Genomic DNA, 19,510 nt, shown 5'->3' on the forward strand with positions numbered 1-19,510 from the left:
CATGGACTCAATCTATTGTACTGTTGATCTATAGTTCCACATAATGCGACACCAGTTATGGTTCATATCTCTGGCTTTTGTATCATTTATATTCTTACAAAGAAAAAAGAGAAGAAAAAGATTGTCATGTGCTAATTAATGAAGGCTGTTTTTTTTTGTTTTGTTTTGTGTTTTTACTGAAGTCATTCCTACAAGTCTGTATTTATTTCATTTACCATAAGAAATGGAAATGTCACTATCTGAAAACAAAAAGTAAAAAAAGAAAGAAAGGGAGAGCAATTATTGTAATCAGTGGGGGATAAAATGGACTGCTGCTGAAACTGCTGAACGACTTTACCTCTGAGGGAAGGGGTCAGCTGTCTGAGGCGCACCACCACCTCACTGTCCCACTTGTCCAACAGGTGACAGTTGTTGAAGACCAGCCAGTGGCCCTCACTGCTGGCTTTGTCCAACATTAAAAGGATCTCTTCTTTATCACACAGTCCCCCAAATGCAATTACTCTCACCTGGGCCGAAACAGATGTGAAAGAAATAAATGAAAGAAATTAGAACTTTTTAATGAAGCACTCACCGTGCCTCGCAAAAGTATTCACACAGCCCTTCAACTTTTTTCACATTTGTCACATTAAGCCATACATTTTGATCCAACGTATTGGGATTTGAAATGATACAGAGCAACTCATGAAGGAAGACAGGACACATGCTGCAGGATGTAACGTTTTTACATGTTTGTCAACACTGTCCCCATGTTGTGACGGTTTTATATGAGACGGGTAATCTGTGAAATGGTCGAGCTCCTCCACCTCCTCCCAGTGCTGCTATTGCCGTCTAAAGAAATGCACCGCTCCCGGTTGCAAACAACCAATAAGAACCAGGAGGAGGGTTTTAGCACTGTCAATCATTTTGTGTATGCACTGCTCAATGTGCTAGTGGCAGAGAATCAATTACCGCCCCAGAAAAACTGGTTATCTGCCATCATCAATGGCCGTGCTAACTAGCCTTAGTGTTCATGACAAACTGTGCAACCAGGAAGAAGGTATAGCATAGCAGAAAGATATTGTGCACGTACAAGACCACGACTAACAGTCCTAAAATCTGCCTCCTGCTTCCGATTGGTTGTTAGCACTGGGAGAAAGGAGAGGAGCTCACTTTCTTTCTCAGATTATCTGTCTCATACCGTAAAGTGACAGTTTTAACAAAGACGTAGAAATATGTATTTTTTAAAAGTTACACACTGAAGTTTTAAGCAAGAACTACAATGGAATATCTTCAATCAAAGCATATCCACTTGTTCTTAAAAGGCCCAATCAGCTGTTGATTCCAGTTGTTCTTAGTTCAGTGATCATGTTTGCAAAGAACAATTGACAAAAAAAATATTAGTATTAACGCTGATAGTGACAAAAACCAATAGATCAGCTACTGCAACTGCAACAAAAGATGTACATGTAGAGTTTCACTTCTACTTCACAGTTATGTGCTGCTTTGTGTTGGTCTCTCATAATTAAACATATAACATTGTTGTTTTAGTGTAAATAATGTGAAAAAGTTCAACGTCAGGCAGGACAACATGGCTGGAAAACGTATCATGATGTAAGAGCTCTAGATCAGTCGATATAGATAATTATTGATACTTTTTTTTATTTTTAAACTTTAAAACACTGTCAAACTAGTGATGCAACCTTTTCTATTTCTTTCCACCTTCCAAGCTTTTATCCTGCTTGCCTACATCTCCCAGAATGCTGTGCAGTTCTGGATCAGAATTCAGTGAAATTATTGAAAATTATACCAACTGATACCGATCATGTATCTATTGACACTTGTATTGTTATTTATTCATTGCCCAGCCTTTGTTCAAGGGGAATATTTTTTATCCAAAGGAATTGAATTTATGCAAATAAGAAACTGAAATAATTAACTGATAAAATAGTTAACTAATTAAATACACAGCTCACCTCTTTTTTTCCATCTTTGTGGGCCAACCGACGTATGAAATCAAGAGGATCGATGCTTATCTTCATATCTCCTTCTGTGCTTGGCAGTGTAAAGATGATGGGTGCGTTGAATCTTGTCACATATTCTGAGAGAACATCTGGGTCCCCAGAGGTTGGAGCTGCTGCCGTTTTTGAAGACAGTAAAAGCAAGCAGGCGTTCATAGCGTCCCCTAGTTTCTTTAGGCAGTTGGTGCGGATGGTTTTCCACAGGATAGCCCTCTGCAGCAGCGAAAGGTGAGAGTGAGAGCAACGCGGAACGTTCCCTACTATAGTAGAAGAAGTGAAGCGCAGATATTCCTGCCACTGTGTGGGAGCAATGCGGAGCGAATCAATTAGCTTGTTGAAACAGGGAATCTTCTCCAACAAGATTAGCTCTGAGTGAACATTTGAAGGTATCCAGCTGGGTAGGTCTAAGGATTTTACTTCAGCATCTCTGTCTGCAATGTCTTTGATACCCCTGAGGAAGATCACCTTCTCTACCTGAGTGCAAAGCTGGTTGTGCTGGAGTATTTCCAGAGACACCAACAGTTTCAAAACGGCAAAGTGTCTCCTGAACAGACGTGGTCTGTAGTTGTGCAGCAGGTGGTGCGCCATCATGTTCATAACCTCTGGTAGCATGATCGTTCCCACTTTCCCAGTTGGAAAGGATGTTAATGGCCTGATCTTTTCGTTGAAAGCCTCTTGCATCACTTTCCGGAATTTTTGCAGGGAAAAGTAATATGCAGGAGAAAGACGGGACACAGACTGGACGGTCTGGTAGAGGGCGGCGCCCAGATTCATTAACAGACGAGGGTCGGCCAACAGGGACTCCTGGTAGTCCAGCTCTTCTCTTAACTTATTCTTCTCATCGTGCAAAGACTCCATTTCTTCTTCATAGACATCCAAACGAGGCAGAAAATTATGATCTTTGAACAGCGCGCAATTACTCTGTAAAATGTAGTCTATCAGTCCTTCCTAGGAGAAGAATTAGAACATTAAGTACAAATACAACGTAACAGAATAACAATTCATCAGTATTTAACATGATTGTTTTGCACAATGGCAGTCTTTAAACTAGGGGTCCACTGATCCACGGTTTTCACTTTCAACCCAGATATATGAGGTTTAATATCGGCCGATACTGATCCGATACAGAAAATCAGTGCTGAACTGGTTTAAAACAAATTACTTTAAACAAAGATGTACTGAATTACACATTTGCTAACTGCACCAGTTCAGCACACCTAAACACACCAATACCTTCCAAACTTGGTCAAATATGTAAAAGCGACACAACTTTAATTTATTCAGTCAGTGCACTTAGGAGTAGAACAGCAAATGTGAAATAAATGACAAAGTGAAACTGACAAAACCAATAGGTTAACTATCTTGGTCAAATATGTAAAAAATAAACTCAAATAAATAATAAATCATGATGTCACTCATGTCACTCATTATTAGCCCCCCCGCCAGGCTAAGCGTTGCTCGTTTTTGTTTTTAGGAAAATTATATATTTTTTTTTATGTAAGCCAGATTGAAAGCGTCTCTTTTGCTCTGAGCGTTTCACTGGGAGAGCAGATGTATTCCTAAAAGAGAGTTTTATAATTGATACATTTAAAGCTGGCAGAGCGGACCAATCACACAGCCGGCGCCTTTACATGTTGCCCCCTGGTGGACCGCCTCGGCACCCTGGCCAACGGGCTTAGCAAGTTTTCTGAGGGAAACCCTGACAAAGCATAGATACATTTTTCAATACCGATACAGATATTAGTGTCAGATTGGTGCATCTCTACTTTAACCTTGATTAAAGCTTGACCTCTAAATAAATAACTTCCAAGACTAAATTTGTACAATTTTCAATAAGCCAACACAACAGAAACACCCAGAAACAAAGAGTCTGCCTAAGTCACCTCGGCTGAGACCAGTTTCTCCTGCAGGAACTGATTGTAATTCTGGAATCGCGCGTGTTGCATCAGCAGCACTTTGCAATCAGACTGCAGCAGCTGTGTCAGCAGCAGCTCCCGGATCTCTTCTGAGCTCAGAGAAAGGTCAACCACAAGCACTTGAGCCAAGATGGACGGATCGATCCCTGGGGAACAGGAGTAAACGAAACCTTGAGTTATTACTTTTAAATGCGCAGGAAGAGGTCATCACCACAAAGTCAACCTGTTTCCTGCATCCATGTCGGGTTGTAGATGTCCTTATAACCTTATCATCCCTTCAAGATTCAGCCATGTTTATAAAAATAGCTCTATGTAAAAGTACTTGCACGCCTTGAGGGTTTTCATGTTATGATCTTACCTGAAAAAATGTGAAACAGCTCCAGAGGTGGAATTTATTACATGTTAGGACATGAATAAAAGCCACCCATCAAAACAAATGTCTTCACACTTAGTCTAATATTAATGTAAGGAAGGTGTTCACAATAATCAATTAATCAATTAATTTCATGATACATTAAGATGAGCAAGATAATTTCTATTTTGAGGATTAATATTTTGTAATATGTTTAACTCAACATTGTAAACAGATTATAATTTGTTTCTGTTTACAGCTTCTGTAAACAGAAACTTTATAATCCATTTTAATTAAGGTTTCAGCTGTTTGTGGTTCTTATTTCTATTTATTGTTTTTGGTTGCTTGTTTTATTTTGGATATTTAAAATATCTCCCAGTTCCCGTGTTACCAGCTGCTTTTACATCATCAAACTTTGTTAGTCTGAGAGAGCATGTACTTGCATCATTATTCTATTATCAATATGTTACAGCCTCAAAAAACCAATATTAACATTTATCGCAATAATTTTTGGGACAATTGATCATCAAGCAAAATTTGTTGTCGTGACAGGACTAAATGTAAGAAAAATTGCTGGTGCAGATGATATCAGCTGAGACACCTGCAGCAGATGTTCTTACCACTGTTAAGCAGTCTGACAGGCAGAGGTGTGCTGAGGAAGAGGCGGAAATCTGGATGAACGGGTTGAGGAGGCTGCTCTCGTCTATAAAACCAAATTCGATTTGGAGGCACCAGTTTTGCCAGAAACTCAGGACTAGGTTTGGCACGTTCCACATGAGTAACAAGTACATTCAATCCTGAAAAAAAAAAAAAAAAAAAGAAAGGTTTGCATCAGTATTTGACTTATAAAAAAACACTTCATTATTTGAACAATAGGTGCTTTATTTGGTTATTCGAATCACCTTTCTCAGCAGCGAGATCCAGCTTCTCATTGAGCTCCGGATCATCAGCACACAGCACCAAATCACACTCTAACTCCCTCTCAAGAGTTGCAATCTTTCCTGGACAGGAGGTAAGTGAGATGTATTGACTCCTAGCACAGACTTGAATAGGTTTCAAAACAACTTAGAAATGAGACTCAGTGAATTGCACAAGATGTGATGTGACTATTAACCCAGCAGACAAACACAGAGCCGTTATTAACTTTGAAGTTATATCAAAGCATATCGTTTGGTCCAATTAAGAGTGTGGCACGACTTGAAAGTCAATGTTGACAAGTAGCAAAAATACTGATGTTTGTTGTTGTAAATTGAGATAGTGTTAGGATGTTCAAATGGTATGAATATTTTTAAAAAGCACTGCATTCCCTCCATAAGAAACAGCAAATAAGATGATCAAAAAATAAATATAGTTAGATTTTTTTAATCAGAAAACAAAAGTGGCAAATTCTTTATGGTGCTTTGTTCCGATCATAAAAATGTTAATGCCATTAAATTAAAATAACTTTGTGCCTAACGACTGTGACTCCTTGCATTAGATCAGTTCAGGTTAGACAGAAATAAGTTCAACACTGAGAGGACCTACCTCTTGTGAACCACTTCTCAGAGCTCAGTTGGAGGTGTTGGTAAGAGTCTGCCAGAAGAGGCCAGTGGAAAACACAGGCCTCGTTGTAGCCCCATAGCAACAGCTTCACTCTGAGTCTGGTCGAGAGCGTGTCCTCAAGCTGCCAGTCGTTTATTTCTAAAAGCCAACCCAGAGGCAGCGGCATACTCTCAGTCACGGGGATGGGAAACCCAGGAGGGGGAGTAATGGTTTCTGTGCCTCTGTCGGTAAACAGGGAGCTTCTGATGTCTTTGGGGTTTACGTCAATACGTCGAGTCCGGCAAAGTTCCATCCACTTGTCCTTTAGATCTGACCGTATAGCAGCCCCAAACGGTCCTAAGTATGAGATGGTGGCCGAAATAATAAGGGCGTCACCAGCTATCTTCTGACGACGCGAGTCCAATTTCTGAGGTAAAATAAAAGAGAAATTTGTTACCGCTCCTAACAGTGCTGTGAAAAATGTTTTGCCTCCTTGCAGATTTAATGGATATTTCAGATCATAAAACTAGTTTTAAGATTAGTGGAAGGTAACCTAAAAAAAAGGAGAAAAGTTTCTATTTTATTTATTTGCGAAATGTTATATCTAACCCAAAGCTAAATAATGAATTAACAATGACTGACCACATTTTTCAGTTCAGTCTTATCAGCCACCAAGACACCGAATTAAGGGTTTCAAAAGGTCTCGCCGGCTGAAATTTAAGACTTTTTAAGACCATTATGAATAAAATTTAAGATCAATGTCACAACAGAAATGTACAAAAGTAATGCTTTATTTACCAGGGGACCAAAACAGTAAAATTTCTGTGGTCTTTGGATGTAGCCTTGTATGGGTTGGCAACAGAAATAAGCCAGTGTTGAAGACAAACGTCGTCCAGCCAACAGCTGATAAATTTACGCTTACCCATGAAAAGAGCAAAAAAGCTAGTTACTTACTAGCAAGTATTAGCATCTGGTTACCAGTAGCTTTAATGGCCTTGAGACAGAGAGTGCAGAGAGTGATATCAGCATGAGACTCAAATGATGGCCTGACACAAAAGCGCCGTAAAAAACAAAAAAAAAAAAAAACTGATATAGTTACAGCAAATTTAAAAACCTGTAGTTAATGTATTTAAGGCCAACATACATTTTTTTAAATTGATTTAAGACATTTTAAGGGCTTAATTTTATGTCAATGTCAATGTCAAATGTATGTATATAGCACTTTAAAACAAGTATAGAATTGCACCAAAGTGCTGTACAAGAACGACAACACAAATGACAAAACAGAGCACAAAACAATACATCAATTAAATGCCAAGGAGTAAAAATGAGTTTTAAGAAGTGATTTAAAATGATCCAGGCTGTGGGCAGATCTAATCTGGAAAGGTAAGTTATTCCATAAAACAGGAGCAACAGAAAAAGCTCGATCTCCTTTTCCTCTTAAGTCGAGTCCGAGGAACTGTCAGTAATAACTGATTATTTTATTATCAGTTATCAGTTTTAATTTTAGACTTTTTAAGGATGTGGGGACACCCTGTTTGTATCTGTGTTTTCTGTGTATTTATTTTGAGGTTTTTCGGTATTTAGTTCTGTTCTCCTGTGAGTCTCTGTGCCGTCCTGTCCTGATTGATCCTAGCTGTGTCTTGTTCCTGTGATTTAGTTCCACCTGATGTCTGTGTTCTTTGTCGGGTCCTTGTCGTGTTTCGTTGTCTGTCCGCTCCCAGTTCTGCCTGTGCCTTGAGTTTGTTACCTGTTTTCACCATTAAACATCATTTCATCATGACTACCTGGGCCTACCTGCATCTTCCTCACCACCTCCACAACCACATCATGACACTGTTACTCCCAGAATCAAGTTATCACTTAAACTAAATCTGCCTGACAACATGAAGCAGGCAAAAAATATGTAAGGGGACAAATACTCTTTCACCACATAGCAAATAAATGCCAAAATTTTTTTTTAAAAATCTGGGGAAATGATTCGTAGAAAGTGTGGGTTTAGAAAGCATGTTTGTATCACCTGAAATTCAGCATTCCAGTTTTGGAACAGCATCTCCACACGCATAGCACATCTGCTGGCAGCTTCTTCTTCTTCCTCAGATTTGTACAGCTGGCGTTGGAGGTCCTGCAGCTCATTTTGAATGTTTCGAAACTGTTTCTCGTAGTTCTCCAAGTGCTCGTTGGTCTCTCTCTCTCGCTTCCTCAACAAGTGCAGCACACGCCGTGCAGATCCGGATTTACCTTCAAATTGTTTCTTGAGCAACAGGTTATGTTGCAAAAGGCAGCACTCATACATGGCCTGGATCCATCGGCACAGGGACTCACAGGCCCTGCTGACTTCTCGCACAGCCTCTGGTTCAAACAGAGGACTCTCAATTATCTCTTTAAGCTGCTCCAGCTGCTTACCGGTCATACTGGAACGATCAAAGAACTGCAGCTCCTGTGTAAAAAAAAAAAGACTGTCCAAAGCATTCAACAAAAGTGCAAAAAAACGATTGTCTCATTGGCGTATGAACAGATGATGATGAATGAGCACTGCTTTGATTTGCATTGCATTGTGTGTGATATTAAGAAGGTTTTACTCCAAGACACTTTCCCTTCACGCACCTGAAAAAAGTTGGGCTGTCCGAGGAGATGCTTGGCATTCTCCCAGCCTGCCGGACGGTTAAACATCAAACACATAGCGTCCATAATTTTCACCACCCCCTCTGGTGGATCCCTGTAGTGACGCACCTCCTCCAGGTCAGCTTGATTCAAGCAATTCAGAATCTCAAGGCCTGCCATGAAAACTGATTGTATCTTGAAGAAGACAAATCAAAAAAGAACAACCATAAACTACTACGTCCCAAAATGTTCAACACAAAGTTACAAAACAAAGGGCATTAATGTAGTTTTGGACAAATGTTATACAGTGTCTTGCAATGGTATTTTCTTACATTTTAAACAAAACATTTTCATGTATATAAAAAGTGAATTTTATTAGACCGAAATGCATAGCAACGAGATGGAAAGAAATTGGTATGTATTCAGCCAACTTTAGTATCCAGAGCAAGCCAAAGCCATCAGAATATGGGTGGGCAATATGATATGTGGTACTATTGTGATAACGATTAAATTGACGATAAGAAGTACTTATTACTTTTTTTTTAGGTAACTGTATGGCTGTGACTGCATGACAGCAATCATCGCCGTAGGCTTCTTTAGGACACAAGTCACATAAAGAATTGTGATTTGTAACTGTATTTAACCATATTTTAAATTTTTTGATATCTATTGATGCCCCTTTTGTTGAACGGTGGAGAAAAATAGCAGAATGAATTCCAACAATAACAGCATTTTTAAACATAATTGACTTGAATTTATTGTGGCAACAATTGTTTAAAATCTTATCATGATAAGAAATTTATCAGGATAAATGATGAGCGATACAATAAACACTCATCTCTGCTTTAGAGTCACTTAAGTTGTAAAGAGAATCTAAATTCAGTATCAATTCAGATGTTCAGTGAAGGCCTGAAAGGTTTATCAGAGAAAAGTCGTGAACAACAGAGCTATGGAGAAGAAACACAGCAGACAGTTCAGAAAGAAAGTTGTGGAGATGTTTAAGGTGGTTTGAAGTAATAGTTAAAGGTAATTTTATTTATATTGCACATTTTCAGCAACAAGGCAGTTCAAAGTGCTTTACATGAATTAGAAAAAAATAATACAAACCAAACAACAAAACCAAAAGAAAGACAGAAAGGTAAGAGTAGCAAAAAAAAAAAAAAAGCTAAATGTTGGTTCTACATATTTGATTCTTGTTCTGGGTTACTAAGTACTCCACAATTTGTAAACTAACAGGAGTTTCTCTAGGGTCTTGCTCCAATATTAAAAGTATGAAGCTAAATGTTGGTCTAAAGCAGAGGTTTCCAAACATTTTCTCCACCCCCCCTATGGATTACAAATGGCTGTCTGGTTGAAACGACGCGTGTGACGGGGGGAGGGGTGGGGCATCGACTTTTTTGGGGGCAAAATGAATGTACGTAGCTGAAAATAGACACCAACATCGGTAGCCTACAAGGTACTTGTTAAGCTTAAGGTTCTGTATTGATATTAGCTAGTCATCTTTTAGCTAACATTACCTGCATCCAACAGCTTTACTCAACTCAGTCGGTTAGTTTGGAGGGAAAAGCTGTGAAAAGCTCTTTGCGTTTTGCTGATTTGCTGCCGTGATTCTAACACAAACCTACTTAGCTCCGCACAGCAGCAGCAGGTCTCCTTCACAGGTGGAAACCCAGCGCGAGCGTCGTAGCGCTCATGTTGCGTTTAAAGGCGGCTCGGAAAAACAGGTTACAACATGTTAACAACAGACTAAACAGTTTTAACTGCTGATAAAAGTGACAGAGGACACAAATATGGGAAGTGTGGAAGCCTCTACTGTATCAAATTGACATAGGAATAACAGAGAGTTGGTCATTCTAAGGTAAAAACCCAGCGCATACAGTGTTCATGTTGTTTTTTCTTTCATCCAGACTGCTTCCCGCACCCCCCCTGCAATGACACAGCGCCCCCCGTAGGGGGCGCGCCCCACAGTTTGGGAACCTCTGGTCTAAAGTAATAAGTACTCCAAAATGCATACTCTAACTGGAGTTTATCGATTAGTGAGGTATAACACTAAGTGTGGTTCTCCATGTTTGAAACTGAATTTTCTGGCCTACATGAATGTGTGAGGGAAAACGAACAAAGCAAAAGGTGGTTCAACAGAGTATTGACTCAGGTGGGCTGAATATACACCAGACTCTTCAGCTCTATATTTATGAAAATGCTGCCATGATATTAAAACAAACAAAAAAAAACATTACCATATCTTCAAACTGTGAAACCATCTCTTCAAAGTGACCCAGTTTTTCCTCTCCATCAATGCGACTCTCCACAGCTTCTTCATATTCAATCTTCAAATGTTGTAAAATATCCATGAGCTCCGACTCAAGCTTTTAAATAGAGAAACAGAATTTGAAAAAAAAAGTCACTTCAAGCGAATTCTGCAAATGTTCTGTTCTACTCATTACTAGAGTAAACTCCAAAGGTAAACAACTGTTTATAATAAACATTCAAAAATATTCTAATAACAAACAAAACTGCAGTAGAATTTAATTATATTAGAAGTGCAGTAAATTGCTTTGCATTACCTTCCGTGCGTTAGCCATCTGTTCTTCCAGTCGCAGTAAAATTTGTTTAGACAGTTCAGATGTTTTATTCACATCATCCAAGCGTGTCAGAGCATTAGCAAATCTGGAAGAAATATATAGAACTGCATTATATTTCAGTCCAGAAAAACCATGTGTGATATATTATATTTATCTCCATTAAGGAAAAAGCAGAACCTGACTTGAATGTTAGACTTCTCAGCATACACATAATTACAAATGTTATGGCAACTAAGGAAATAGCATTAAAATTAGAGAGAGAATTGTTTGATTTTAAATATTTTACCCTCGTAACAGTCACCATATGTCTGGTTTGATGCACAACACTTTATTTTGTTTGATATTATATTTTGTTCTCAATAAGCAAAAAAAGGAAAGCAAAGTGTAATATTATTGTTTACAATCCATTATCACAAGAACTGAAACTGTTTAAAATATTCTGATTCTGCTTTACCCTAGTACAAATGTACTGTACTTTAAGTATACTAAAAGACTTAAGTATATTTGCAGTCAAAGCTATCAGAATTGTCAGTATGTTTGAATGTTTTTATAGCACATCTTTTTTTCTGGAAAAGCTATACACCTTATTATGTTTTATGTAGCTGAGTGAGTCAATGTCATATTTTTGTCAATTCAGGTTTAACCTTAAAATGATAAAAAGCTGCAACAATACTGCAGAACAGCTACCTGTCATGTTTGCTTTGCCATTTGCTGTACAGTTTGTTGTAAACGTGGGCAAAGCAGGTAACGAACTCCAGATAAGTCGTAGGGGTCAACGGACGAGATTTAACAAAGATAGAAGAATGCTTAAAAGAAGACTGGTGGATTCCTGCCATGGCCACAGACAAGCTATCCATTGAGAACTCTATGGGTGCTTTAAAAAAAAAAAAGAAAGGATAAAACACAACCACATAAAGCCAGAGTTAATTTTTCACAAGGAGCAAAAAAAGGCAAAAAAAAAAAAGAAGAAAAAAACACGGTTAGGTTTAGATGAGTTCTATTGACAGGACTCACTATTAAAAGGACACATTTTGAGGCTCTGAATAGCTAGTTCTGCCAAAGACTGAGAGGACCATGCCTGGTAGACTTCCACACAGCAGCTGAGCTTCAGGGCCTTGGTTAATTGGGCCTAGAATGTAAAAATATGCAAGAAGTTAAATATTGTTGCACAGAACATTCCATTTTTTTGCCCAGGATGTTGGTTTTATCTTCCTAATGACTGCATGTACAGTAAATACAATAGATCTGACATCTTTAACTTTGACAATAAAGTTACTGTTACAATGTTTTAAAATAAGGTATGTATTTTGGATTGTTTATCTATAAAAGTGAACATAAAATACATTTTTTATGACAGTCAATACAAAGTTTACTTGACACACTTAATATTTCAGCACTTACATTCCAGGGCTGTGTTTCTTTGTTTTCAGGTAAATCATTGACTTTCGTGAAAGACATCAACAGGATCACGTGGATATGTTTGTAAGCTTTACCAAAAGACCTTTGGATCACAGAGAAATGAGAGTTCATACACAAAAACCAGTAAGTTTTGAACAATTCCATGCCATGTATATGTATATACTTATATATATTCACAATGCTATAAGATTTTAAAAAATGTTTAAATTAAAACAAAATAGAAACTCAGTTCAAAAGAGGAACATTTATCAGGCACTAAATTACATCCAACATTATTAATTACATCCAACTAAATACCTGTACATCATCCTATATCTTAAATGTTACAAAATACTATGCAGAAAGTTCATATTTTTCCTCTTAAAGTTGCAGTATATCGCTTTTATTTAAAAAAATTACGTATTTTTGTTAAAATTGTCATTATGTCATAACAGTATAATATGAGACAGATAATCTATGAAAAAAAAAAGAAAAACTAATCTCCCCTGCCTTTTCCCAATGGTCCAAATACTAACTGCAGAACTACACCAGTCAGTAAGAAACAACCAATCAGAGCCAGGAGGAAGGTTTCAGTGCTGTCATCCACTCTTGTTCTCACCCATTCCGCCTTGCTTCCTGCTACGCTACAGCTACTTCACCAAAACATAGCCTGCCACAAGTCCTAAGGCATGGCCACGGAAGGTGGATAAACGGTTTTACTTTAACAGGAAGTTGATTCTCCACCAATAGCACATTTTTTGATGCGTACACAATGGTGACTGACAGCGCTAAGACACTCCTCCAGAATCTGATTGGTTGTTTTTGACCAGGAGCGGAGCACTTCTTTAGACAGCAAAAGCAGCACTGGGAAGAGGTGGAAGAAATTGATTTTTTTAACAGATTATCTGTCTCAGACCTTGCTGTCACAACAAAGTGACAGTTTAAATGAATATAGAAAAGGACATTTGTGTAAAAGTTACATACTGCAGCTTCAATTGGAGCAGGAAAAAGAAGCATGCTAGCATGTTTTCTTCAAGTTTAAAACGGGCTAATTTGTGAGGACTAGACAACTGATACAAAGCATCCCTGAAAAGCTTTGGAAAAGCTGTCCTTCATGCCAAAAAAGAGGTACTTTAGCTTAAATTGCTAAAAGAATTTGAGCTGGCAGACAAAAAAGTGTCAGGAAACAGTGCATCACAATTTCCTATCAGGATGCCTATTTTAGTCATAAAGATGGGTATGCTTGGTGTGCTGCTGGACTTTATTCTTTGAACAAGTACTGCTTTTTGCACAATGACGCACAATGACTAAGTGATAAACTTTATCTTCCACTTACTTTTCATTTATCCAACTTTCCATGCGGTATCGACTTAAGTATTTCAGAGAAGTCACTCTGAAAACATGAGTACTCAGTTTTTCATCTTTGTAATCCACTGGGGAGGCCTTCTGTGCCATAAGCATCAGTATTTCTTCTCTCACAGCCGGACTGATGTTTTCATGGACCAGTATGATGGCATTAGTGTCATTCAGATTGGTTCTGTGCCTTGCTTTTTTTAGGATGTCATGGAACTGGGTCTCATTGCTAGAATCTAACTCTATTAACTCATAACCTGTGATGTACGCAGCTAAACGTACGGCAGTTTTACGTCCTGTTTTCCTGTCTGAGCCGATCAGCACTCCATGGCCTGCAGGTAGAAGCAAAGCCCTGAGGATGTGTAGTAGCTGCATCATTCCCTGTGTGTGCAAAATGTATCTGTTTGTTATCCTATAGATATCATCGACTTCTCTATCAATGACCGCATGCACCTTTTGCTGAAGTACATCAAAGTCATGCTGCTGATACGAGGTGGGTTTAATCTTTGAGTGATGCTTCACAGCTTCCGCTGCAGGATAGAACTCAGGAGCACACACAAGCCTGGTTGTTTCTTCCACGATGAGCTTCAACAACTCTGGTTCAACAGTGCAACTTTCAAGGCTTGTCTCCTCTGTGGAGAAAGCTCTAGATTCTGCCTGGACATTCTGAAGAGCTGACTGTCCAACTGTACTCCTCCTCTGATGAAATTGTGTTGAATCAACATTCTGACCTACTGCAAGTAATTGTTGGATTTCGTCAGCTTCCAAAATGTCTATATGGGTTCCTTCCATAAACTCACGTCCATAGTGGATTAATGTTGTCTTGGCAACAAGTGTCAGAAAAGTATTCATTTCCTTCTCTGAGCAGAACCTGTCACCGAAGGTGCGTATGCACTCATGCATCCAGAGATGTATTATGCTAAGAATAGGTACTGAAGTAGTTGGTGCGAACGGCAGGAAACCTGAAAGTATTTTTCTGTCTTTCTGGTTTTCTGTGTTTAAAATGTCATGCCGCCACAAGTACATCCCTGAAAACACCTTCTGAATGTCATGGTAAGAGAATATAAAGAAGGGCCTCTGTCCAGTGGGATGAAAATGATCACATACGGCATTGTAAAGACTCATAGTTGCAGTGACTATACAGGTTGACATTTTCTCGACAGAGCAATCTAGTGGCATTTCTCTAAGCCACCTTTTTAGAAATGCAGAATGGAAAGACAAAATAGCATCTTCAGAAAGGCTAGGCAGCACAACGATGGAGAAGAGTCTTGAGAGTCGCAAAGATATTCCACCACTCTCACGATCATGATCAGCCAGTCTGGAGATATTAGACGTAGTCAAAAAGCTGACAGTTTCAGAGTTCAGAGACTCAAGAAAGTAGGAGTCAAGTGTCACAATCTCTCCTTTTGACATACATTGACGTAGTGCCTCCAAGGCCGTTGATACTCTCCCAAAGACATCTTAAAACAAAAATAAAATATATTAATTTCAAAAGCTTTTTATCTATGAAATGTAACAGTCATTATTTTTACTTACCACAGGGGGCTTCATGCAAATCCTCCACAAACAAAAAGAGACTTGGAGGTTTTGCGGTTGAATACACATGATCTTTTCCAAATTTCTGCCTGCAGATATTTTTAAGTATGAGGCGCAGGTCTTTGTAGGTCAGGAGTGGACTTGCTGCAATGTTAATGTGTGGCAGGTCAAAACTTGACAAGCTGTTGCTCAGAGTAGTTTTCCCAGAACCCGGCTCTCCTGCGATCAACACTGGCTGGTTTGCCTCCAACATTGTGTCCACCAGATGCCAGTATGTCCAAAACTGTTGTAATAAATTGGAATTAAGAATAAACAGATTCAAAAACCAGAAGATGATAACCTGAATGTTTTATTCATTTTCACAATTGTTGGTTCAATATAATGAACAAACCTTTGGAGTAACGGTATTTGTTGACAGCATATCACTGGGATCCGTTTTACTGTCTTTACTGAAAAAGTGTTCAAATAAACTTTCTCGCTCTGGAACTTGAATTTTGTACCGAGAAGCAAACAGCACTTTGCGGGTTAACAAGTCGAATTGTGGCCAATGCCTGAAAAAAACAACAAAAAAACAAACAGATTAAAAAAAGTTGTTACAAATATTAGAAGAGATACACAGCAATGTAAAACTGGTCAACACACAAAGAACTACATTTCAAAGGCTCCATTAAGATCTGTGTACCTAAAGTGCAGATGTCCACCAAATGCCCAAACATAAGCCACCAAGAAAAAGTTTCTGAAGAGCAGCTCTTGCTCTGTTAGATCATTGCTTTTTCGGTCATCGGTTTCATCTAAAGTCACATGAGATAGACAGGTAAGTCACACAAAATGGACAATGGAAACTAGCATGACTATCACAAGTGTATCAGCTCATCTTTTGTGATTAACACACCTTTTTTGTCTTTTGGGGGGTGCCTTACAAAATGTTGCAGAAGAGCTCGCAGGATCCTAACAAAAGATGTGATTTCTTGAAGGCCATGATTTTCACATGATCCACTTTCAAAATTATTGACAGAAGTTAAACCATGTTGCCCAAGTAAACTCAACGTTTTGGAGAAAAGATCTTGAGCCAGTCGTTTCCACATTTTCTGTACTCTTTCATCCAGTTTATACTCTTTCGAGATAGCATCCATTTCACTGTTCCATATGGCCTTCCATAGATCAGTGTGTGTGAAATAAACAAGGCCACACCGGGTCACAACAGAGGGACTTGCATCACATAGGTCGGTCATCTCCAGAAGCAGACTGAATTGTGATGGACATAAGATTGTTTCACCTGTTGACATACACAGATGTGGATCCTGGGAACTGCACAGTGTGGTTAAGTAATCTAACCAGCAAGGCTGACCTACAGGCTCTCCGTCCAACACCAACCACTTCGCAAGTGATGTCTCTTCGCTGTCTACGTCATCCGTAAAGATTTCAAGGCATGCTCGATCGCATCGTTCTGAATCTTTAAGAACTTTTGCGGCAGCTCCATCTTTCCATCCTCTTTTTTCACAGAAACATCCAAATAGCTCATTGTGGGACATGGCATTAGGAAACAGGACCACAGTGTCAACATAGCACCATTTCAATGAAATGATCTCTGCTTCTCCATGTGAGGTACCTTTGTTGTTTATACTTGTGCTTGCCAGTCTACTTAATGCCCCAGCCAGAATGCTGTAACAAGTAGTTTTTCCACTACCCGATGGGCCAATAAGAATGACCGTTTGAGAGAACTTCATGGTCTGGTACACAGCAAGGGTTTGCTTTATTATTTCCTTGTCACAACAGAGGTGTACTTCTTGCAGCTCTTCAACAATAGCATCTTGAAGTTGTCTTTTCTCGCTTTCTTGAATAAATTTTTGAAAATATGGAAACTGAACTGCTAAAGGGAATGTGTCCTTGAGAATAGTGTAGAACTGGGAGGCTTTCCTGTGCTCCGGTGTCAAAACAGAAAGAATAGCTTTGACAATCGCTGTTTCCTCCATCAAAGCCTGTAGAGTGCACAGCAGAGCCTTGCGTAGCTTTGGAAACTTTGTAGTTTCTTTTTTGTCTTTCACAAAATGTTTGTCAGGCGGTATTTCCACTGACAAAGGATCACTCTCTTCAGCAGCACTTACTTGATCCCGAATGGAAATTTCTCGCTGACTTATAGCATGGTGTAAGTATATTTCTGAGGCAGAGATGAGCTTTTGCAAGACAACAAGAAAACAGCTTTGATTGTCATTGAATAAATCAGGGAGGCATTCAGAATCTTTAATCAGGGTGATCAGGCACAACAGACGATGGCTTAAAGACAATGCATCTAAAAATCCAATGGAAGCCAGCGTCACTTCAGCAACAATTCTGTAATCAGGGTGTGCTAATGAAATAGGTCTGGCAGCAAATCGCAGGCAATCTGGAATCTTTGCTGCATATTGATTAGATGAGGTAAGAACACATCCAAAGCTTGTGTTGAAAAATGTTATTTTCCCTAGAAGCTCAGAATGATGTTCTAGATCTAAAATCTCAATGAAACCTGTGTCTCTGGGTGCAGTTCCACACTCTGACTCCTCTATCAGCTTTTGATTCCTTTTTTTCTGTACATCCACATAGCAGTGGTGTATGTCACTGAGAAGTTGTTGTAGCACTGTCAGGACACCATATGATAGTAAGTCCACAGATTCCAACAGAAGCCACACTCCTGCCTGAATGGCACCCACCAACATTCGTTTAACAACAGCAGAAGTCATGCTTGGAGAGCACTCTTTAACCACAACCAGCTGTCCAAGTGCTTTTCCTAGCTGGATTACTGTGTTTGTTCTTCCAGACATGGAAAGTCCACCCATGAACCCAGACCTGTACCTTATCAAAGCAAGAACAAGCCCCAGTGTTGCCTTGTCGGTAGTGGGAGTATGCACCAACAACCAGTCATGTGGTCCATAATACTCAAAGCCGTACTGGAAATGGTGATCCAAAATATCCACATAACATGACGGATTATCGCTGCAATCCAGAATCTCATCTTCTGTGTTGATATGATATTTCATCATGCTTAGCCACTCAAAAGATGACTCGGGTACCCCTGGTAGGTCCATGAGTCGAGACAGCTGCTGTCCATGATTCATTGCAAGTTGCACCAAGGCCCGCAAACACATCATTGCATATTTGGAAATCAAACATTTATTTTCAGAGCCCAGGACTCTATTCCTGATAACATTGCAAAGGATTGTCAGTTTTAAATTGTTGTTTGTCTTGAGATCGTTCAACGCTTGTGGACTTCCTTCCTGGAAAGCCTTGAGAACACAACTGCAGCAGAATGCCTCCTCTACCACAAGCAGACATTGAAGTGGAAAATCCAGAAACAAATCTAACAATGGGTGTGCATCGTTCATCTCGTCTGCATTGCCCGACTCAGAGTCTTCCACGTTACTGATGTACATTAGCTCCTGACCAACCGGCTCAAGCTGTCTTCTCAGCACTGTGCACTGTTTTATGAGTTTTACCATTGACAATTTCAAGTGTTTTTCAAATTCACATAGCCAAGTCAAGATGTCAGGGTTCGACTCCAGAGGAGGCTGAAAAGCAATGTGTTCCCGGAGGCTGCCAAAAACACCCAGAACTTTTATCTGTTTGGGATTTTCAGATGAAGGCCCAGAGCTCTCCAAAATGCTTGTATGTGACAATCTTTTAAGATCCACTTCAAGCAAATGTACGCCTTTGAAGCATTTGCGCAAAAAGAATTGCTGTTTCAGTACCAATGGGTGAAAAGAGAGGAGCTGTATTATCTCACTCTCGCTCAAAAAGGACAATCTTGGAAACTGCTCACAAAAGTTCTGAAAAAGATTCTCCATCTGGTTGGAAATATCTTCCATTGTAAACAAACCGTCCATGAGAGTCTTGCAAAGGCTTTCACTGTCATGTTTGCGATTTAGTTCAGAGCACACGAAGGTCCACATGTGAGGGTCCGTTGAGATTGATTGCATAATTTTTTTAAAAGCATCGTCAACTGGTTGAAAATGCTTCAGCTGAAAAAAACATCCATATGAACATACTTAGTTTCAAAGCTTTTAAAATCAGACATGTTCAACTTGTGTACGCATTAGAACTTACCAGATTTTCTCGGTCACAATTTGATGTTTCTATGAATGCCTTTGTCAGGAAGACCCAAATTTGCTGAAATCTTTCAAATAAATCAAGCAGCTTATCTATAAATAAAGAGGAAAAAGGCAGCTTATTTTAAAGAGCAGAAGACAAACAGAAAATCTTTTAAGATACTTTCTTAAT

The 19,510-nt window shown here is 39.1% G+C and overlaps 1 protein-coding gene across 2 annotated transcripts in view; it reads right to left on the reverse strand.

The window, feature by feature from the left end:
- The window catches only part of dnhd1 (dynein heavy chain domain 1), a 36,872-nt gene that overhangs the window by 5,159 nt on the left and 12,203 nt on the right, over nucleotides 1–19,510 (reverse strand). For both annotated transcript variants that reach the window (XM_088009356.1, XM_014990346.2), the window contains exons 19-37: nucleotides 19,337–19,431; nucleotides 16,152–19,251; nucleotides 15,942–16,050; nucleotides 15,651–15,810; nucleotides 15,260–15,542; nucleotides 13,707–15,183; nucleotides 12,374–12,473; nucleotides 11,987–12,101; nucleotides 11,660–11,846; nucleotides 10,955–11,057; nucleotides 10,628–10,756; nucleotides 8,394–8,585; nucleotides 7,807–8,226; nucleotides 5,790–6,213; nucleotides 5,168–5,266; nucleotides 4,886–5,062; nucleotides 3,881–4,059; nucleotides 1,953–2,945; nucleotides 338–506 (exon numbers count right to left, since the gene is read on the reverse strand). In XM_088009356.1, coding sequence (XP_087865482.1) covers nucleotides 338–506; nucleotides 1,953–2,945; nucleotides 3,881–4,059; nucleotides 4,886–5,062; nucleotides 5,168–5,266; nucleotides 5,790–6,213; nucleotides 7,807–8,226; nucleotides 8,394–8,585; nucleotides 10,628–10,756; nucleotides 10,955–11,057; nucleotides 11,660–11,846; nucleotides 11,987–12,101; nucleotides 12,374–12,473; nucleotides 13,707–15,183; nucleotides 15,260–15,542; nucleotides 15,651–15,810; nucleotides 15,942–16,050; nucleotides 16,152–19,251; nucleotides 19,337–19,431 — 8,511 coding nt within the window. The remainder of the gene's footprint in view (nucleotides 1–337; nucleotides 507–1,952; nucleotides 2,946–3,880; nucleotides 4,060–4,885; nucleotides 5,063–5,167; nucleotides 5,267–5,789; nucleotides 6,214–7,806; nucleotides 8,227–8,393; nucleotides 8,586–10,627; nucleotides 10,757–10,954; nucleotides 11,058–11,659; nucleotides 11,847–11,986; nucleotides 12,102–12,373; nucleotides 12,474–13,706; nucleotides 15,184–15,259; nucleotides 15,543–15,650; nucleotides 15,811–15,941; nucleotides 16,051–16,151; nucleotides 19,252–19,336; nucleotides 19,432–19,510) is intronic.

Source organism: Poecilia mexicana, unplaced genomic scaffold, assembly GCF_051168715.1.
Source record: "Poecilia mexicana isolate PSO_F unplaced genomic scaffold, ASM5116871v1 scaffold_2, whole genome shotgun sequence".
NCBI classification, from domain to species: Eukaryota; Metazoa; Chordata; class Actinopteri; order Cyprinodontiformes; family Poeciliidae; genus Poecilia; species Poecilia mexicana.